The 22519-nt window shown below is 44.7% G+C and overlaps 1 protein-coding gene and 1 non-coding gene across 2 annotated transcripts; both read left to right on the top strand.

Moving 5' to 3' along the window:
- The first annotated feature begins 1213 nt into the window (after nucleotides 1–1213).
- On the top strand, nucleotides 1214–19490 carry TOMM20 (translocase of outer mitochondrial membrane 20). Its single transcript, XM_056113612.1, has 5 exons — nucleotides 1214–1480; nucleotides 6879–6925; nucleotides 11046–11127; nucleotides 17299–17441; nucleotides 18310–19490. Exons 1-5 carry the CDS (start codon nucleotides 1360–1362, stop codon nucleotides 18352–18354), a joined length of 438 nt encoding a protein of 145 aa, XP_055969587.1. The 5' UTR covers nucleotides 1214–1359; the 3' UTR covers nucleotides 18355–19490.
- Nucleotides 1978–2113, top strand: LOC130023048 (small nucleolar RNA SNORA14). The gene has a single exon (XR_008792367.1). It is a non-coding gene; the product is annotated as a small nucleolar RNA SNORA14 (small nucleolar RNA).
- Nucleotides 19491–22519: the final 3029 nt, after the last annotated feature.

Here is a 22519-nt window from a genome sequence, read left to right as displayed (position 1 = left end):
AGGCCATCGACGAACAACAGGATGATTGTGATCGTGAAATAAATAAATAAAAATAAAGGATTCTCCATTTAGTTTTTTCTGCTCCTTGAGATCAGAGTGGGTAGGGCCTGCACACTCTGCACATCTTGCACACAGCCAACCTGCGTTCAATCCTTGACATTCCATACTCCTGAGTACAGTCAGGAGTAATTCCTGAGCTCAGAGTCAGACGTTAACCCTGAGCATTGCTGGGTGTGACCCTCAAACAAAACAAAAATCATAATTTTCTCCTCTCCTGATATGACTATATTGTAGCATCCTAATTTTTTTTTTTTTTTTTTTTTTTTTTTGCTTTGGGAACACTTCTATTGGTGCTCCAACCCACTCCCGCTTTGGGGGGTGGGAGGAGCAAGGGTCACTCCTGGTGGTGCCATAGGTCTGGCTGGAACAACAGGGCTCAGGTAGGGTGCTTGCCTTGGACTCAGCTGACCTAGATTTGATCTGCCCTCCAGAAATGTAGAACCAGGAGTAAGCCCTGAACACTGCCACGTGTGTGGCCGAAAAAACCAAAAATATGCGGGGATCCACCAGACCTCCTGCGAGCAAAGTATGCGCTCAGCCCATTGAACTATCTCTTTGGCCCCTGCAACATTCTTTTTTGTTGTTCATTTTTTTGGGTCACACCCGGCGTTGCACAGGAGCTACTCCTGGCGGTTCTCAGAGGACCACATGGGGATGCTGGGAATCGAACCCAGGTCGGCCGCGTGCAAGGCAACCACCCGACCCGCTGTGCTAGCGGTCCGCCCCAACATCCTTTTTCAATCGAATCACTTGAGTGTAATGCTGTTGCACAAACGGCTGAGCCGGCACTTTGAAAACTCATGAAATTCAGTGTCCCAGCTCCCCGGTGCACTAGGAGAGTCCGTTGAAACATTCCTGAACACCTTGCACCCCTGACACGAGCAACGCTGTCAGCTAAAAACCTAGACTTTGTGCGCGACGGACACCCACCCCCTCGGCTTTTAATTGTCACTTAGAAAACCTGGACCCCCTCCCCCCACGGGAACGCCGGCGTCAGAGTAGGACGGCATTAGCAATGGGGGTGGGATGGGAGAGACGTCAGGCTGGTAAGGGGGGGTGCGGGAAAAGGAGGGGACCCTTGCGCAGGCGCAGAAGCGGTGCGACCGCGCCCGTTCAGGCACTGCCGCGGACGCCCCTGGGGGCCTCAGACGCTTAGGGCCGGAAGTGGCGTGAGCTCGGCCTTTCCGCGTCCCTCGCGGTGGGCGTCGGGTCTGGGCGGCTCCGTCCGCTCTGCGGGTTCGCGGCCAAGAGCGTCTGAGCGGGTCGGCGGCCGCCACAAGCCCACTCCGGGATCGGAAGATGGTCGGCCGGAACAGCGCCATCGCCGCCGGCGTCTGCGGGGCCCTTTTCATCGGCTACTGCATTTACTTCGACCGCAAGAGACGGAGTGACCCCAACTTCAAGAACCGACTGCGAGAACGTGAGTGCGCGCCCGCGCCGGGGTGGGGGTGGCTGGCCTGGCGGCGCGGGAGCACGCGTGCCCCAGGCTCCCCTCCATCTTGGAAGACCGGGCTTTTTTTTTTCCCCCCCATTTTTTTGTTTCTTCCCCCTCTGGGTGCCGTTGCAAATTGCACTCTCGGCTCGTCGTTAGACTGAGATGGGGCAGTAGCTGCGTCCCTGCCCCGGGAGAGCGGCTGGGCGCTGCCCTGTAACTTCGTGCTCGTAATTCGAGAGCCGTTCCCGGGGGCTGGCGCGATAGCACAGCGAGGAGGGCGTTTGCCTTGCATGCGGGCGACCCGGGTTCGATTCCCAGCATCCCAGATGGTCCCCCGAGGAGTTATTAACCGCCAGGAGTTAATTCCTGCGTGCATGAGCCAGGAGTAACTCCTGTGCATCGTCGGGTGTGACCCCAAGAGAGAAAAAAAAGGAAAGAAAAGAAAGTCGTGCCTTGCCCAAGTGCGCCAAAGCCAGCGTGTCGCGCATTCTTAAACCCTCCTGGGGGCGGAGCTCCCATCGCCTCCAGGATATGAGTGAATGCGATAGAAACTGCAGGGGAGTCCAAAGGGCTTGCGCCCCTCCTGTGGCGCGGCCTTATTTCATACCTGCGACATCAGCATTTTTTTTTTTTTAAGTTTGCAAGTGGGGAAGTCGTGGTCACCAGAACCCTTCTGGCATTTGGGATTTGGGGAGCACACGCGCTCGCCCACCATTACAGCGATTTGACTGCTGGGATAGTTTTCGCAGCTTTTGCTGGCTCGGTGAAAAGTTCCCGGCGGGACAGTCCAGGAAGCGAGGGTCCTGTGACCGCCGAAGGTCTGGAAGTAGTTGAGGGGTGGGGTGGCCACGTGCGCGGATCGCGCCCGCCACCTCCGATGCCGCGTCCGAGCGCCCGCCTGTGTGCGGAGCAAAGCCGAGCTGTGTAAAAATGCACAACCGAAGGTACGGTTGATTCGTGGAAAGAATAGTTTTTGGATTCAGGTCGGCAGTCTCCACGCGAGTATTTTTTTCTTTTTCCCAAACTGTGCAGTGTAAAAAGCCACGTGCCTCGGATTGGTTTTGCGAAGGGACTTTGGAGCCCTCCATCTCTATTCCTGAGACACGACGGGCTCCATAAATGCTTCCCATTGAAATTGGGTAATCCTGCAGTTTTCATAAAATAGTTGCGGGTGGTCTTGCAGATGTATAGCCCTGTTAAAAAAGAGGGTAACCCTGGGACTGGAGCAATAGCACAGTGGATAGGGCTTTTGTTTTGCACGCGGTCCGACCCAGGTTCAATTCCCAGCATCCCATATGGTTCCCTGAGCACCGCCAGGACCGGGAGTAATTCCTGAGTGCAGATCCAGGAGTAACCCCTGTGCATTGTCGGGCAATATATGTGTGTGTGTAAATATATATATATAGGTAAAAGGTAAAGGTAAAGGCCCTCCCGTTGATCATTGATTTGCTCGAGCGGGCCCAGTAACATCTCCATTGGAGACTTTGTTGTTACTGTGTTTGGCATATCGAATACTCTCGGTAGCTTGCCAGGCTCTTCGAGAGGGGCGGAGGAATCGAACTCGGGTCGGCCATGTTGGCCGCTTGTAAGGCGAACGCCCTACCGCTGTGCTATATATATATAATAATATATATATAATAACCGTAGACTGGGGAGGTGGGGTTCATCCTTTTAATCACGTATATTGGCTTGTGCTTGGGACCCCCGAGGCTGTGTTGGGTTAGGCAGAGAACTGGACAGGGGAGAAACACTGCAGCCCTATTGTTGAAAACATAAGGAAGGGAATGTTTGTCCGGAGGTCGTAAAGCCTGATTATCTGATACTTTAACAAATAAGACTTTAAAAATGGGGAACTGGGAGGATAGAACCGTGGGTAAGGGTGCAAGGGCGAACGGTGCATGCTCTGTAGGTTCGATAACTGGGCCTAGGTACAGGCCAAGGATCACAGGAGTGGCACCAGGACCCCAAGCACCCCCCCCCCCCACACACACACACCCTTATTCAGAATGATTTATCAGTCCATTTAAAGGTAATCTTGGGGGTTGGGTCAATAGCACAGCGGCTTGTGCGCTTGCCGTGCACACAGCGATCCCTGGCATCCCATATGGTCTCCCCAGCACTGCCTGGTATGACCCAAAAAGCAAAAAATAAATAAAAATAAAGGTAATTTGGTAAAAGTGTGCAGCGTGCATGCCTTTCAAACGACCTACTTGGTTTCCATACCCCGCCCGACACACCATGTTGTCCCCAGAGCCTGCCAGGAATGATCCATGAGTACACTGCCAGGAGTAAACCCTGAACATACTGGGTGTGGGCTCCCCTCCCCCAAAATAAAAAAAAACCAGAAATAATGATACTAATCGTGTTATTAGCTGGTTTTGAGAACTTAAGAGTTCAGTGGGGGCTGGAGCAATAATACAGTGGGTAGGGCTTTTACCTTGCACGTGGCCGACTTGGGTTCGATTCCCAGCACCTCCTATGGTCCCCTGAGCACTAACAGAAGTAATTCTGAGTGCAAAGCCAGGAGTAACTGCTGTGCATTGCCGGGTGTGACCCAAAAAGAAAAAAAAAAGTTCAGTGGGAGAAATAGTACAAGAGACAAAGTATTTGCTTTGCTTGTGGTTGTCTGATCCCCAGCACCACCTGTTTCTCCTGGGCACCACCGCCACCCCCAAAGAAACTTGAAGATGGTCTGCATTTATTTTTGTAATTTAATTTCAGTGTAATATTTGCAAGTGATGAAATGACTATTCCTTGGATTATTCTTTAAGTCCCTGTTGTGTCTTGAACAGATCATGCTTATCTGTTTCTTTGCGTGCCTATTTCCACTCTGGAGAGGCCTGTATCTCTTCTTGAACACACACACATCTTTCTCCCCTCACTCACATCTTTCTAAATAAGTTTCAATTAAAGCTAGTTTTCTTTTTAATTATTTATTTATTTGGCTTTTTGGGTCGCACCCAGCAATGCTCAAGGGTTACTCCTGGCTCTGCATTAAAGACTGACTCCTGGTGGTGCTTGGGGGGGGACCACATGGGATATCGGGGATCGAACCTGGGTTGGACGCGTGCAAGGCAAATGCCCTTCCTGCTGTACCATCACTCCGGATCCTTAAAACTCATTTTTCACCAAGGAAAAAAATGACTATCTCATGTCAATCATTTTGACTTGTTCTCTATTTTGTTGTTTGTTTAAGGCTACAATTGTGATGCTGCCCAGGAATTTTCCTTTCCCTGGCTCTCTGCTCAACCCTTGGCAGTGCTCTGGGGTTCGTATGTGGTGGTGCATTACCCACTGGACTACCTCCAGTCTTGGTTTTTAAATTTCATTTATGATATTGGTTTTGGGTCTACATTCAGCCGTACTCAGGGATCTAACTGGGTTCTCCTGCATGCAGGTCAAGTGCTGTCCCTTTTGCCTTTCACATGTATTTTTTAAAGGAGACAAACCTTGTGTGATAGTTTTACATAGCCACGTTTTGAATTCTTTTCTAGCAAATAGAGAAACAAGGCTAGCTTTTGTTTCGTGTTTCAGTTCATGCTGCTTGGTTTTTCAGTTTGTTACCATCTGTCCTTTTATCAGAGATGCTAAATGATAACATTCTAATAATCTAATAGTGTACAAAGAATTGAGACTTGGAGAGAAACATAACTAATGTAACAGATTAAATGTCTTATGAAAGCCAGAATCGATTTATTTGTGGTGCTTAGGGTTTAGTCCTGGCTCTGGTTTTAGGGATTACTCCTGGTGGTGGCAGGGGTCTACTCAGGGTTGGTTGGGTGCAAGGCAAGCCCCTAAATCCTGACCTATTGCTCCAGCCTTGTAAAATTTTTTGTTTTTTCAAGCACTGTGGCTTAGTCTAGTACTGCACCCTCCACCTGTAACAGTTATATGAGGTCCTGTATTTGTAGAATGCTTTAAGATTTTCAGAGGACATTTTCTTGTTTTATGGCTTTTTATTTTCCATAATGAAATTAAGCATGTATTATCTTTGGTGAGATGGGAGATTTGCAGAGATTGCTCAAGTAATCGGTATTAGACTTTTACTGTTCTTTCCTGTATCACTTGGTTAGTCATCGATTTTTATCCCCCCCCCTTTTTTTGTGGCTTTTTGGGTCACACCTGGCAATGCTCAGGGGTTACTCTCCTCGCTCTGCACTCATGAATCACTCCTGGCAATGTTATTTGCTTTTTGGATCACACCCAGCAATGCACGGGAGTTACTCTTGGCGTTGCTCAGGGGACCATATGGGATGCTGGGAATTGAACCTGGGTTGGCTGTGTGCAAGACAAATGCCCTACCCTCTGTGCTATTGCTCCACCATCCCCATCGGTGTTTTTAAAGTTTTTTTCTTTTTGGATTACTCCTGGCTCATGTACTCAGGAATTACTCCTGGTGGTGCTCAGGGGACCATATGGGACCCTGGGAATCCAACCTGGGTCAGTCCTGTGCAAGGCAAATGCCTTACCCGCTGTATTATTGCTCCAGCCCTGCCCCCATCGGTTTTTAATAACCAGGCATGTGCTTAATTTTTTTTTTCCTTAGTTAGCCAGAAACTAGTTCATGAAGTGGTGTACTTCTATTTTGTTTTGTTCATTTTGCTTTGGGGCCACATCCTGTGGTGTCCAGGACTTCTGGCGTTGCTCAGAGGACAATATGGTATGCTGAGGATGGAACCTGGGCCTGCCACTTGCAAGGCAAGTGCTCTACCTGTCCCTCCAGCCCTAAAGCAGTGCGTTTCTGAGTATTCTTTCCTTTTGAGAGGGGGGCTGCGGAGGACACTTTCTCTTGTTTCTTTTCTACTCTTAAGAATGCCAGCTAGTTTTTAACATTTAATAAAGATGGAATCTTTTGGTTCTAGAAAGAGAGCTCAGATGGCTGAAGGGTGTGCTCTGCCCTGCCTTCAGGGGTTCTGGGCTTAATCTCTGGTACCCTGTACTTCCAACTACAAACCAGTTATAGCCCCTGAGCACTGCTTGGATGTAGATAGGTAGTTCCTCCCATACTTCCCCCCCCCCCCCCCACTGTTATATTTGTTGTGGTAATAAACCCAGCAGTGATTTACTTCTTGTATGGGTCTGTCCTGTGTAAGGGAAAGAGGGGAAGCTTAGGGTCATTTTGTTTCACAAGAGACCCAGCTGTTGGAACAGATTCCATCATGTGAATTGCAGGTGCTGGTGCTCCAGTAGGAGGGAAAAGTGGCCAAGAACTGTTGCCTGTAACTCATTGTCTACAGTGATTCATGTGACCCTGACAGATTGCCCGAGAAGAGCAGAGAGTCCAGTAGTCTGCGATGTTTTGCAAATAGGACTGTCACTGCAGCTAGCTGCCTTTAATTCTCTTCTAAATAATGATAAAATGAAAATATTCCATTTCTTACAGGAAGAAAGAAACAAAAGCTTGCTAAGGAGAGAGCTGGACTTTCTAAGGTAATCTGTTTTTGTTTAGATTATATTACATATTTTATAGAACTTGTATTAAAATTAACTTCAAATGTGAATTTTGAGAAAATTAGTTTATATCAGATCTTGCTACTTTATAATTTGTTCAAGAATGATTAACTCATTGTACTCGGAGATTTATCTCGTCTTCCATTTTTCTCTTTGTTACATGAGCAGCAGGTCATTTACTGTATGAGCAGTAATTAAGGGGCGATAAAGGGTTGAATTTTCCTTTCTCCAACTTCCTTCCAAAGAACCACATTATCATAATTTCAGAAGCTGTAATGGTATTCACGTATACACCCACTGATCTGGAATCCCACCTTCCAACCTATAAACACCCTCCACCCCGCTCTGTAGAGGTTGTGATGGTGACCGTTCACACACTTGGATGTGGTGCTTGAGGGGAGTCCCAGTTAGTTGTGCTTTATACACAGTTGGCTGCAATCACAGATCACATACCTTCTGTGTGGTGCTGGGGATCGCGCACAGCAGTGCTGGGATTGCACGCTGCATGTGGGTTAGGTGCCAAGAATTGAGCCTATGGCCTCAGGCCTGCTCTGAGCCATCCCTGGGCCTGCTGGCACTTTTTTTTTGGTCGTTGTATTATATAAACTTAGATATAAATCTTTTTACTCATTTTTTTCTTTTTATAGATCCTGTGTTCATGATTATTTTTAATGACTGCATAGGTTTATCTGCTTGATTTAAAAATATTCTGTGACATGGTGTAAGTAAATAAGTAAGTAAATGTTACCATTGTGCATATAACTTTTTAATTGAAATGGTTTCATTATTTGGATTCCCAGGATTTCTGCTCCTGGAGCAAAAGTGGTTCTTTGTTATGGAAGTTGAGGCAAGGAAAAAAAATACAGAATAAATACAAAAATTAAACAAGTTACGTTATTTTGAAATAGTTGATGAGTAAAGCAACACACGCTTACTGGCAGGATGTATTACGATGAAGTTAAACTGGAAGGAGGCCCACGGTTTGGTCTCTTAGGTCCATATCTTTCTAAAACATTAGCAGTGTTTTTTATTTTTTCATAGCCTTTTCTTTCTTACGCTAAAAATAGAGGTGCGACAGTGTGTACTTTAAATCTATTATTACTGTTTTTGTTTTGGTCTATATCCAGTGGTGTTCAGAGAGCTAAGTAGGGTCAGCTGCATTGTAAGGCCAGGTGCCTTCATCCCTGTGCTATCTCTCTGCTCCCCCAGTGTGTATTTTTAGATTATGGTATGATAAAATTCTTGTCTTTACGGGGCAATAAATGAAAGATACCTCATTTTCAGAAATTTGCTCTTCTATGTTGGGTAATGAGTTAATAACCAAAAATGTTACATTAAAATAGGACTAAATTTTATTAGAAATTATAAAATAGGCTTATTTTATGTTTTAATTAAAAAAAAATACTGTTTTTTTGGCACCATACCTGGCAGTGCTCAGGGATTATTCCTGGCTCTGCACTGAGGAATTACTCCTGGTGGTGCAGGGTGCCATAGTGGATGCCAGATTTCAACCCAGTCATGCTCTACCCATTGTATCATCACTTGGGCCCAAGCACCTTATTTTATTTAAAAAAAAATTTTTTTTTAAATTTTTATTAGTGAAACACCATGAGGTACAGTTGTAGACTTACAAATTTTTGTACTTGGGTTTCAGTTATACAATGATCAAATACCCATCCCTCCACCAGTGCCCATTCACCACCACGGGTCCCAGTATCCCTCCCACCCCCTGTCCCCCCATCCCACCCTGCCTCTGTGGCAGGGCGTTCCCTTTTGTTCTCTCTCTCCTTTTGGGTGTTGTGCTCTGCAAAAGAGGCATTGGGTGGCAATCATGTTTGGCAAGCACCTTATTTTAAAATGTGTCTTATTTTTTGTTTGTGACTGTACCTGTTAGTACTATGCTCTGGGGACTCTGGAGTGCTAGAGCAAATGTGGGGACCAGACACACACACACACACACACACACACACACACACGCGCGCGCGCGCGCGCACACACACACACACACACACACCCCGCCACCACCACCCCTCACCCCCTGTGCATTTTGTTTCATGACCCTGAAATGCCATAAATCAAAATCTTCATCCACACACACACTTAAACTAAGCATTCAGTCACATCTATTGAATGTTTTGCCTAGCTTACTTGGTTACTTACTTGGCTTACTTGGTCATTGGGACACATCCAGCAGTGCTCAGGAATCCTGGCGCTTCTCAGGGGACTCTGTGTGTGTGTGTGTGTGTGTGTGTGTGTGTGTGTGTAATGATCATGATCATCCTGTTGTTCATCAACTTCCTCGAGCAGGCACCAGTAACGTCTCCTTCATCCTAGCCCTTGAGATTTTAGAAAGTGCATATTCAAGAATCTTTCAGGGTCAGGAAAATGAGACCCATTATTGTTACAGGTTTTTGGCATATTGAGTACGCCACGGGGAGTTTGCCAGACTTTGCCATGCAGGCAAGATGCTTGCGGTAGCCTGCCGGGCTCCAGAGTAAGAACTAGATAATACAATGTCGCGTGGCTGCATTTGAGGCCGCGTGCTTCCGGGAGTTAGGTTTTATAGTCTCTGGGTCTTGGCCCTTAATGGGATTGCCTGGCGCCGGGAGCAGTGGGTGGGTGTCACTCCTACGAACTGGAAGATGGGGGATATGGGTGAAGGAGGCCCAGTCCCGATCCAAGCAGGCTTGGAGATCTCAGTCCCGGAGATCATATATATATGATGCTAGGAACTGAACCCTGGTTGGCCACGTGCAAGACAAACACCCTCTCTGCTGTACTATCACTCTCGCTCCTTTGGCTTAACTTTGGAGGTGGAAAGGTCTCCCAAGCAGTGCTTAGGAGGCCCTGGTCTTTTTTCAGGGAACTTTTTGGCCTGCTTGGTCTGGAAGGTCAATGTGAGGGCTCAAAATATGGTGCTGCTTGGCTCTGGTGCCAGGGGATTACCCAGCACCTCCACCCCCCCATCCCCACCCCACCTCATCCCTCTTGGTGCTTGGACCTCCAGGCCATATCTGGTGATGCTCAGGACCCTTGTGTGTTTGAGACGGGATCAGTGTTACTACAAGACGTTTGCCTTAATGCCAGTACTATTTCTTTGGGCTCTGGCTTTTTTTTTTTTTCCTTTTTAAGAGCTGAGTTCTATATAGCTAGCTGGTAGCATTATATTTTACCATAGCCATTCATTCTGGTAATAGATGTGCCACCCAGCACTGCTCTTCCCAGTCTGGAGTAGCATAGCCTGGCCTTGGCACTGTGACCAGCGTGGTTGTCTAAGATCAGATTGGTCCCTGGCCCCTTCTGAGTACTAATTGAATGAGCCCTCCCCCCCAAAGCAAAAATGACTTGATCTTTGATTTTTTTTTTTTTTAGTGGGGGAGTTTGTGGCTACAAGTGGGTGCTCAGGACCCACTTACTCCTGACTTACTCAGGAATTACTCCTGGCAGGGCTCAGAGAACAATAAGAGATGCTGGGAATATTGAACCCAGATTTGCTACATGCAAGGCAAGCACCCTGCCCACTGTACTTTCTCCAGCCCCCAACTGATCTCTTTAGATAAATGAAAAATCTACACAAAATATTGGTTTGAGACTCAAATTAAATGGCAATAAAATTTGAAAAATAGTAAAATAATGTCTCGTATGCTTGACATATTTATACTCTTAACTGTTCTATTTTCAGTTTTTTGTTTATGGGTTTTTGTTACGTTCAGTTTTTGGGGGGATTTGAGAGCCACACCCGGTTGTGCTCAGGACTTTTTCTGGCTCTGTGCTCAGATATCACCGTAAGTGGTGCCAGTGTTCATACTCTGGTTGGCTGCATGCAAGGCAAGTGCCCTCCCTACCCGCTGTACTTTCTACCAGCCCCTGCCTCATATTTTTAAGAACTGCTCAAATAATGCTTTTATTTGCAAGTATATTTTCCCTTGAACTTATTTAAATGTGAATATTGAACTAAATCTTGTGCATGTTCTTAAAGAATCTGTTTTTAAGAAAGAGCTATTCAGCTTTATTTATTTATTTTGTTTTGCTTGCTTAGAGGCATCATTGCTTATATTCTCATAATTTTGGCACCAATTCTCTAATGTTCTTTTTCCAGTTACCTGACCTTAAAGATGCTGAGGCTGTTCAAAAATTCTTCCTTGAAGAAATACAGCTTGGTGAAGAGTTACTAGCACAAGGTAATAATCTTTGCAGGACAAGGAAAACTATAGTATTCTTCACACTAATGCATGTGTTTTTTTTTTTATAAGAGGTATTCTAAATATTTCAAGAGAAGTTTTCATATAATACAAAAATTCTTTTTCTCCAATAATTTCTAAGGAGTATATCATTTTTTCATATTTTATTTTGAATCAGTTTATGGTCTGTTGATTTGGAGAGAAAATAAAATTGGGTTACTTTGGGCTAATTTAGAGTACTTTTCTGCTGACACATGACCTCGTTTATAGATGTGTAAAATAGGAAACCTTAGGGGATTTATTCATCTATTCATTGTTTTTAGGACCATGCTCAGTGGTGCTCAGGGCTTCTCCTGAGTCTGCGCTGAGCGATCACCCTGGGCAGTGCTTGGGGGTCTCACGGGGTGCTGGGGGTGTTTGTGCCCTGGTCAGCCACGTTTGAGGCAGACACCTTTCCCGCTATATTATGGCTCCAGCCTAATCATTAAGAAATTTAAACAATTTTTTTTGGTTGGGAGGTGGCAATAACCTGTGATGCTTGAAGGCTACTTCTAGTTTTCTGTTCACTGGGGGGTCTACAGCAAATTTTTCAACTGTTGGGCAACTCCTATGGGGGTCCTGGTTTCAGGAGCTAGGGTTTGGGAGATTAAACTTTTTGTTTTAGTTTTCGGGTCACACCTGAATGTGCTCAGAGATCAATCCTGGTGGGGCTTACGGACCTATATAAGGTACCGGGGATTGAACCCCAGGTTTGCTTTGCGCAAAGGCAAGTGCCCTACCCGCTATACTATTTCTCCAGTGCCCAAGGAGTATTAGACTTTCTTGACACTTTCTGGGGTGGTGAGTTGGGGATACCACACCTGGCAGTGCTCAGGGGAGCATTTGAAATGCCAGGGGTGGGCCACTTGCAAGGCAAACACCGTACATTCCATCCTATTACAGTGGTCCTGTTTTCTCAACGTCCGGCTGTCTTGGTGTTTATAGGAAGAAATGGCTTATAGTCACTATGATTTCTCTTTACTTGACCATGGTCATATACCTGGTTCAGAGTTAGTGGTTTAATCTGATCTAGAATTCAGCTTTATGCTCAAGGTTTCTTGTTCTGTTTTGTTTTGTTTTTGGGTTACTCCTGGCGATGCTCAGGGGACCATGTGGGATGCTGGGATTTGAACCCGGGTCAGCGTACAAGGCAGACACCCTACCCACTGTGCTCCAGCCCCAAGGTTTCTTGTTTTTATTTTGCTGTGAGAGGGCTCCCAAATGCCGAGCATGCACTCCAACCTTTGAGCTCTCCAGCCATTAAGAGTTCTTTGTGGGAAAGGGTGGCCACTGGGCTCTCTGCTGTATGTAGTGCTCAGGGGGTATTATTGATTCTGTGCTTGGGAGTAACCCTCACAGTCCTGCAGGACCCATATGAGGCGCAGGGGATTGAACAGGATCAACTGCATGCAAGACAAGCATTTTACCTCCTGTGCTGTCTCATTTGATTTTATATTCAAAGTAAAAGGGTCCCATTGGGCTGAGGACATAGCTGAAAGGGATGGAATATATGTTTCACATAGCATAGGTCCTGGTCTGATCCCTAGCACCACATGGTTCCCTGAACCTTGATAGATACTGAGCACTGCAGAGTTGGTCTCTTTGAAAAAAAGAGAAGAAAAAAAAAGCATTGCTGGGGCAGGTTTAACTCTGGGGTTTGTGTTTGTTAAAATGGTCATGGGGCTGGAGCAATAGTATAGCGCGTAGGGCATTTGCCTTGCACGCAGCCAACCCAGATTCGATTCCCAGTTTCCCATATGTTCCCCTGCGTCAGAAGTAATACTGAGTGCAGAGCCAGGAGTAGTCCCTGTGCATCTCCGGGTGTGATCCAAAAAGCAAAAAAAAAAATAATGTAAATGGTCGCATCATGGCTGGAAGGTAGTTGGCCTTGCATGCGGCTACAGTGGCCAACACCCTAGTTTGGTGTGACCCCAAAACAGCAAAAATAGGGGGATGGATTTGCAGGTAAAGTTTTACTGAAGGATCCTAATGATAGGGAGAAGGTAGGGGGAGAGAAATAATTTGAAGTCTGAATTATTTTATATCAAATTAGCATTTATCTCAAAACAGCTTTGAAGAATCATTAACAGTGATTTCTAGGACAAAGCTTAATTTCTTTAACACCTAATTTTCATTGCAATCATTACAGAGTTAGACAATGTTGTACTCCATGATTTAGAGCATTTGGGTTTTTGTTTCCTTTGGATGAAAATTTTTTTCTTCTTTAAGATTTAGATGATTGCTACCATCTTTATCATGTCTCCCCTTTTCCAAGAAATGTTTTTGAAGACGTAATTGTTACTTTGATGGTAAATTAAACTTATTCATTAATAAAAATAGGGGCTGGAGTGATTGTCCAGCGGGGTGGGTATTTACCTTGCCTGTGGTCGACCCAGGTTCGATCCCCAACATCCCATATGGTCCCCTGAGCACAGAAGTGACCCCTGAGAATTGCCGGGTGTGACACCCCCCCCCAAAAAAAAAACAAGAATTTTCTTACTAGTACAATTATGTGGCTTTTCCTCCATGCAAATGAGGAAAGTGGGGGACTGGAACAATAATACAGTGGGTAGGGTGCTTGCCTGGCATGTGGCAGCAAACAGGATTTATCTCAGGTACCACATAGGTCCCCATAAGCCCTGCCAGGAAATGATTCCTCAGGGCAGAGTCAAGAGTAAATCCTGAGCACTGCAGGGTGTGGCCCCAAACAAACAAGAAACATAAATGAAGAAAATGGGAGGTTTAATTATAGTGATGAAGTTCTTAAATTCTTACACAGGTCATTATGTTATTTTTATAACTTTGGATTTTTGGGGGGAGGGAGGGCAAAGTTATTAAAGTAGCATAACATCCTGTTTATGCAGTATTGCCATCACTCTTCAATTTAAGGATGGTTATGCATCGTAGGGGGGTGGGGGATTGTGAGTAGGAGAGTTTAAGAACAGGGAAGGCGTTTCCCCTAGCATAACACGTTCTACGGGGCATCCCAGCATGCTCAGGGTTATTCAACTCAGCTGTCATGTTGCCTTCTGGTTAGAATTAGGGGAAAGGTCAACATCAGAATAAGTCAAGCAGAAGCCTCGCCAATTTGGGCGGTTAATCTAGAGGTCTTATGAAAGCATATTCCTTCTGTGCACCCCCAGGCTATTCCAAGAGGGATATATCCCAAGAGGCAAAATTCACATAGGTGGAGGGTATACAGTGAGACAGGGCGCAACAGAGGAAATGAGGTCAGAGGTAGGCCACAGTCAGAAGAGGGTTTATACTCTTGATCTCGGGATATATGGGTGATTCTAAGTCTGCAGGTGCAGAGAGGAAATAATTGTGCCTGTACTGAATTGCTATGGTTGTTCATTAATGGCTGTTTTCTAGTGTTTAGAATTAGGCAGTGTCTTAGAACACCTGTATGTATATGTCTGCATTAGCAGAATTAGTATCTCTAGGCACCCATGCAAATTACCTAGAGTTCAGTGAAGAACAACGTTTTGATTTCCAGGTCACTGGAGCGAATGTGGAACTTTTTGATAGAGTCCCAACTCTTGCGGAAGAAAAAAAGTCACTGGGAAGGAGGGCGGAGAGCAGGTGTTTGGGTCACTCACTCTCTTGGTGTAGTGATCAGGAGAATGGTGGTTTCTGTGAGCTGCATCTCTAGCCTAGTAGTCATAAGTTTTCCCTTTAGTTTGAATAGTTTAATCTTCAAATTTCCTCAGGTAAAAACTCTTATAGGAGTCAATTCTCAGTGTATACTAGTTCGCCTTTAATTTTGTTGTTCTGTTTTGTTTTTAATTTTGTGTTAATTTTGTGTTTGTTTGGCTTTTGGAACACACCAGACTGTACCTGGGATCTGTTCCCAGCTTGGGCCCCCACAGGCACTCCAGCCCTTTGAGTCCTCTCTCTCCAGTTCCTGGTCATATTCTTATGTTGTCTTTGTTGTTTCAGCAACTGTGATGCTCGGGGCTTATTCCTGGCTCTGTACTCAGGAATCATTACTCCTGGTGGGTCTCAAGGAACCATGTGGGATGCTGGGGACTAAACCCAGGCCGGCCACATACAAAGCAAACACCCTACCTAATGAACTGTCACTCTAGCCTGGTCCCGTTCTTCTTAATCAGGATTCTTCATGTGAACTTTAGATTTACTGGTTTATTATAAACTTACTGCAACTTCCATCATTACTAGCCAGCTGGAAAAGCTGAATAGGGGAAAGTATAGTGAAGTGTGAGGGATTTTTTCATGCCTTTTGGGCGTGCCAGCTCCACAATTCATAGGATGTAATGGGTTCACCAGCCCAGAAGGCTAGTCTGTTATTTCCCAGGGAGATAATTCAAAGGGCTGGAGCGTATGCAAATTCCCGAATTTGGTTTTCATCAGCTCTGCCAACTGTGCCTGTGCTGGCCTGGAGTCCACATCTCTGGTGTGGTGTTGAACCAGAACTTGTACTACTGAGACAAGTAGTAGAGGTAATGATTCCTGGACCTCAAGCACCACTGGCCTTACCCAACACCCAGTTAATTTCATTACATGCTTAGAAATCCATTAATGATGCTGTCACCTCCAAGGAGCTAAAGATGAGTAGTAGACTGCAGTTAAGGTTGTGTTAGTAAGTGAATGTGTCCTGAGTCTAGGAAATGATTAGGCAATGCTGGATCTACAAAAAAGATGTGCTGATTGGATTCAGAAGAGATTTCAGGCCTTCATGGAGTCATTTATAAGCAGCGTGATTCATTTAACAATCATTGTGTCTAGAAACTCAGAAACTGGCTGAATAGATCAATACATTGACATAAATCAGATTGAAGACCCTGGAAAGAATGTTAGGAATAAGACACAATGCCATGCTTATCAGCAGCTTGTGGAATAAATGGCTGAGACACACCCTCCCTGCCTCCCAAAGCATACTTAGTGCATGTCTTCAGACTTGCTGGAGTTCTAGAATATTGACACTTGAATCGTACAAGGGGTAAAAAGGAAATGAATAGAGAAGGTCTGAAGTCATTTTCTACCATCATTAGTTGCTTTTGTAAAGACTCAGAATGCATTCTGTTTTTCCATTTGCTTTTGCAGCATCCTTGATTTGCTTTATGGTATGACTTCCCATAAAGAGAGGGAGCACGTTTGATGCTTTTTAAGCAGAGATTCTGCAGTGGTCCTGGGTTTCATAGCTTGAGAGGTTTAGGACAGGAGAGAGATTGCTTAATAGTCAGAGCACATCCTTTGTGTGCAAGAGGCCACCATCTTCAGTCTGCCATCACCACCTAGTATTGCTCAAACAGACCCAGCAATTCCTAAACTTTTGGGTCCTGGTATAAATTAAGAACATTATTAGTTCCTAACTCAGAATCAGCATGATAGTAAAAATCATATCAATCGAACCAGAGCGATAGTGCAGTGGGTTGGCTGTTTGCCTTGCATGCAGCCGACCCGGGTATGGTCCCTGGCATCCCATGTGGTCTCCTGAGCACCTCCAGGAGGAACCCCTGAGCATTGCTGGGTGTGACCCAAAAAAGCAAACAAAAATTCGACCAGTCATGAAGAACAAGTGCTTTTCCAGTTGTGCTATATTGTTAGGTCCTTTAAAGGGTTGCCCTGGGGTCAGAGAAATAGTACAGCAGGTGCTGCCTGACCCAGGGTGGGTTCCCTGAGCACAGGTATGGCCCCTGAAACAGAAGGATTGCTTACACAGAAAAGTATTACACAAAAGGATAGTTAATAAGCACAGAGTTCTTTGAGGGTAGCTGTAGCAGTAGTACCGTGGGTGGGGTGCTTGCCTTGCATGCAGCTGACCAGGGTTCAATCCCCAGCACCCCGTATGGTCTCCCCAAGCCCACCAAGAGTGATTACTGAGTGCAGAGCCAGGAGTTACTCCTGAGTACCACCTGATGTGGCCCCAAAACAAATAAACTGACATGTCCAGAAAAGTTCTTTGAGGTTCTCGGAACAGAGTTCTAGAGTTAAAAATGAGATTAACTGTGAACAGGTACCACATAGCTAATAAATAAAACCTTCAAAAATTATAAGTCTTAAAGTATCTATTAAGTATATATAATATGACTCATTCTCAATGTCTTTATAATTGGTCATATGGATGTACTACAGCTTTTGAGATTGAGGTTTTTCTTGTAAATCTTTCAGGTGAATACGAGAAGGGTGTAGACCACCTGACCAATGCCATTGCTGTGTGTGGGCAGCCACAGCAGTTGCTGCAAGTGCTACAGCAAACTCTTCCACCACCAGTGTTCCAGATGCTTCTGACTAAGCTTCCAACAATTAGTCAGGTAAGTATATGGAAGGTAACAAGTAAAGATGCGTGGAATCTGAGAGAAGTTGGGGCTGGAGCAATAGCACAGCAGGTAGGGCATTAGCCTCGCATACGGCTGACCCGGGTGTGATTCCCAGCATCCCGTATGGTCCCCTGAGCACCGCCAGGAGTGATTCCTGAGTACAGAGCCAGGAGTAACCCCTGAGCATTGCCTAATGTGAACCAAAAAGCGAAGGAAACGGAAAGAAATCTGAGAGAAGTTTAGGGACATTTGTATTTAAAATGAGTCTTGTAAACATGATAAAGTCGTGAGAGACCCAGAAGATAAACACAATGCTTATAATTTGAACATCCAAATTAAGAGGCATCTAGGTTTCCTGATAGAACCCTGAGCAAAGATTGGAGTGCTTATTAGGCGTATCAGGGAATCTGTTAACTTATTAATGTGTTAATATGTTATTAATTCAATACTTTATTGATGGTTATTTAATGGTTAGTTTATTATTAGTTTAATGATGAATGAATAACTACTGAATGTGAACTTGTCCTGTTGGGCCACGTATTGGAGGGAGTGACCCCTGGGCTCTAGTTACTACTAGCCTACCCCCATGCCCATCCGTATGTCTTTGTGTAATGACCAGGCTGAGGAGAATGGAGCATGGGTTTATTATCCGTAAAACACAGAAAGTATATTAGCGTACATGTGGGGGTGATGAGGTCATAAATTTTTACTGACTACCATACAGCAGTGTTATGCTTCCTAGAATTAGAAGTGGAAGTACAGTCATATGGGTAGAATGTGGAACAAATTTTATGTTGAATTTGGACTCCTGATTACATGCCTTTGGTAATCAGTTTTTCTAATTTCTTTTTTATTTTCCCAGAGAATTGTCAGTGCTCAGAGCTTGGCTGAAGATGATGTGGAATGAGAAGCAAATGTCAACTTAATAATCTCAATTAAAAAATGTTTTAAACTTTTAACTCGGAAGATGAACAGCTCTGGGGGAATAAGGGCAGATATGCTTGTTGTGGACTGTCATACACTGAAATCTACCAAAGTCCAGTTTTACTTTGTGTAGATCCATTTGTCTTATTTATTTTTCCCAGTGAAAAGTGTATTTTGATAGAGAGCTTTTCATTTTATAAATACACTATGAGTTACTGAAATACCATTGATTTTTGTTTATTCCTAAAATGCGTGATTAAGGTGAGCATACAGTCTCACATAATTTGCATTAAAAATAATCTGTGTTCATCAAATTTTGAAAAATAGGAAAGCATAGGAGAGGAAAAAGCTGAAGAATGCGCATTTTTCAAGCTAAATACTTCCTGCTGTGTATCCAAAAATGAGTGGAAACTTGGTAGATGTCAGAGCTCAGCAGTGAAATCTGTGAGGCCAATTTTTACATCCGATATCTGAAATAATGTGAGGTGCGCTGCTATGCTGCTCATAACTCCCATCCTGTGTTTTTCTTAAATCAGTGGATTTAAAGGTGTTCTGGGTTTTAGAAGAATATGTGTAGTTATAGGTAGCACTGTAATTAGATTTATGTACCTTTCTGATCTAGCCATTTGAACTTTGCTAGTGACTCTGTCCAGTTAACTTTTCTCGTTTATAAAATGAGACTGGTCTGCTGATGCAGAGAATTGTTTTTCTCAGCTTCTACTTCTAATTTGCTAACTTGGTTCTGTCGGCATCTTCAAATCCAACTTTACCCTCGGGTGGGTATACTTGGGCAATTAGACCTTGCCAGGGGAGGGCCCAAACCCCATGCCCAAAAAAGGCGCAGGTGACACTAATTTTCACTGAAATCATAAGGTTCTTCACTTCTCTTGTAAATTAATTTTGTCTTTAAGTTAACTGGGATGATAATGCTTGTAATTTTTTTCTTTGCATTTATATTCAGTGTGTCTCCTAATCTTTTTCCTGTCTGGTTCGTTTATCTTGTTGGTGGGAACAAGGTGTAATCTTGGAGCTGAATACTTGTAGAGAATGGAGCTGATAGGACCTCTGATTTTCAAAATGCCATTCAGCGTCAGATCTGAGAATAAAGACCCTCAGTGTATCTGTGAATTGAGCAGCTTTTCTCATTGCGCAGATTTCTCTTTTTAAAATTTAAAATCGTTAAAACACTAAACTTTGGAAGACCCTAGAATTTTTAAATTTTATGATTTTTTCTTGAACATTGGGTTTTGTGTTGGCTGTCATTTAGTGAAGAGTATGGAGTATGGTCATTTTTTGGGCCACAGCCTTTGGAAAGTCGGATTAAACCTTTGAGCTTACTTCCATCTTTACTTCCATCTTTAAAACTAGACCAGGCAACTCATATTTAAAGACTTCTCAGAAACCTTCCAGGCTTATGACATTGAGTAAGTGGTTGGTTTCGTTCACTTTTGTTTAATTTTGAGATGCCCATGTGGGCTGACCAGTGGAAACACACATGCTGTTAAATTTGTCCAATAAGGAGCCCTAATCAAGGCACTGTCATCAAATTAACATCTGGTTGATGAACCTCTGTCCTGAACTGCTCAGCAAGAGGATGGGCCCAACTAAAGGCTGGGTGAGAGTTGATGTCGTCGTCTTCTTATTTTTTTTTTCTTTTTGGGTCACACCCGGCGATGCACAGGGGGTTACTCCTGTCTCTGCACTCAGGAATTACTCCTGGCGGTACTCAGGGGACCATATGGGATGCTGGAGATCGAACCCAGGTCGGCCACGTGCAAGGCAAACCCCTACCCACTGTGCTATCATTCCAGCCCCTTGATGTCATTTTAGACATGGGGAAGTTACAGGAATTTAGTAGAGCCCTGCTATATATCCCTTGGCTTCCTGGACAGTGGTCTGCTCTGATAGCTATGCTGGGTGGAGGGGCAGGGAGTGAGACCTTCACTTGAGAGCTGTTTGAACCACATACGTTTTCTTCAATTGCAGGTTTAGATGCTTTAAATTAATACTGTTTTGAAAGTCAGCTATGTTATGTTTGAACATACCAAAACTCCCCAACACAGTTGATCCTTTCCTGAAGAATGTTGTTGGTTGCTGGCCCCAACCAAGAGTTAGAGCAGCTTGGATTTACCTGCCAGTTAGACGATACTGCAGTGGGCACACTTTTGACAAACACTTGGGAATAAGCGTGTGTGTTTTACATACATGATAACATGATTCTTTGGGCAAAGATCTGTTCTTAGTTTCACTTCTGTGTTTTGTGGGGGTTTTTTTGGGGGGGGTCTCACCCAGCGATGCTCAGGGGTTACTCCTGGCAGTGCTTGGGGGACCATATGGGATGCCAGGAATCAAACCCAGGTTGGCAGTGTGCAAAGTAAATGCCCTATCCACTGCACTATCGCTCTGGACCTTCCTATGCCTTATGTTAAATTGTAACGTTTATTAGATCTCTTTGGATGAATTAAGTATATCCCCCTTCTCCCCCCATTTTAAGGGGTATTTGGGGGCCAGAGAATACACCTTGGTTTGATCCCCAGTATCCCATATGGTCCCCCACAAGTAACTCCTGAGCATTAACAGGTGGGCCCCAAAACCAAAAAGGATATTCTAGAACATTACATAAATTTTTCTTTGCCTCTAGGTTAGGCTGGAGCGGTACAGCAGAGCCGGTAGGGCGTTTCCCTTGCCCGAGGCCAGCCCTCTCAGAGAGTCCCGCAAGCTACCGAGAGTATCTCACCCACACAGCAAAGCCTGGCAAGCTACCCATGACATATTTGATATGCCAAAAAAAAAAAATAGCAACAAGTCTCACAATTTATTGTGAGATCTTACTGGTGCCTGCTCAAGCAAAATCGATTAATAACAGGAGGACAATGCTACCTCTCTAGATTACTGTGCTTTTTTTTTTTTTTTTTTTTTGGTGGGGGTGGTGTTTTCCATCAATGCTCAGGGGTTATTCTTGCCTCTGCTCTCAGGGATCACTGCTGGCAGTGCTCAGGGAAAAATTTGTCCTGGGTGAGTGGTGTGCAAGGCATGGACTTGACCCCCTGTACTATCACTCTGGCCCAGCTCCACTGCATTCTGGAAATAAGTACAGTAAAGGTACTAAGGCCTCGTTTTGGTAAGGGGCTCAAATGCTTGAGCCCTGGGCTGGAGAGATAGTGCAGTGGGTAAGATGCTTCCTGGTACATGGCTGAGCTGGGTTCAGTCCCCTGCATCCCATAGGGTCTCTTGAGCTCCGCCAGGAGTAACCTCTTCCATTGCCAGGTGTGACTCAAAAACAAAAAGACTCAAATGCTTGAGCACTTGCGGCTGTCTGTGTGTGAATTGAAGGCAGAGTGAAGTGGTACTCCAGCCTGGAGCTTGGTGATCAGGAGTTCAGTGTGTCCTGGCCGTGCCAGCATGGATCAGAGAGAACATCCGGATCCCACTGGAATCCTAGGACTTGCCTGCATCGAAGTGGACTGAACTGAGCTGGTCTTTTGTTTCCTGAAGAGTGAGCATCTTTGGAGGTTTTTAAAAAAAGAAAAAAAAGTTAGGACCTGACTCGGTTTACCAGAGTAACAAGCCTAGTTCTTGGAGGTGAGCATGTTTTCTTCAGTGATACAGGCATTTGCTCATCCAGCTCACTTGAAGAACACAACTTTGTGATGCCAGCAACGACTGATTCTTTAACTCTTCTGTGGTGGTTTTCAAGCTCCCATTGCATTGCCTATTAATTGGGACTCATTAATACCTACTGATTGTCTCTACTAGGACTGCTCACTAGTATTCATTTAATTACAGTTTCCTATTAAGTAGGGCTCTAGTAGAAAGTAGAAACTCAATTTCAGAGAAATAGTAATTTTTGTTTTGCGGGGCACTAAGGGGTAGTACCATATGTGATACCGGGAATTGAACCAGGGTAAAATCGTGTAAAAAGGCCTTAAACTCTGAACTACCTCACCATCTTGAGAAATAATGACTTTTTTCTCTGTCTATCACTCAAGATAGACCTCCCCTATCTTCGCTTCTTTTAGTGTTTTTTTTTCTTTTTGGGTCACACCCAGCAATGCAGGGCTTACTCCTGGCAGTGTTCGGGGGACTATATGGGGATGCTGGGAATTGAACCCAGGTCAGCCATGTGCAAGGCAAACGCCCTACCCACT

Source organism: Sorex fumeus, unplaced genomic scaffold, assembly GCF_029834395.1.
Source record: "Sorex fumeus unplaced genomic scaffold, SorFum_2.1 ptg000021l, whole genome shotgun sequence".
NCBI classification, from domain to species: domain Eukaryota; kingdom Metazoa; phylum Chordata; class Mammalia; order Eulipotyphla; family Soricidae; genus Sorex; species Sorex fumeus.
This window is presented reverse-complemented; position numbering and strand designations above follow the sequence as displayed.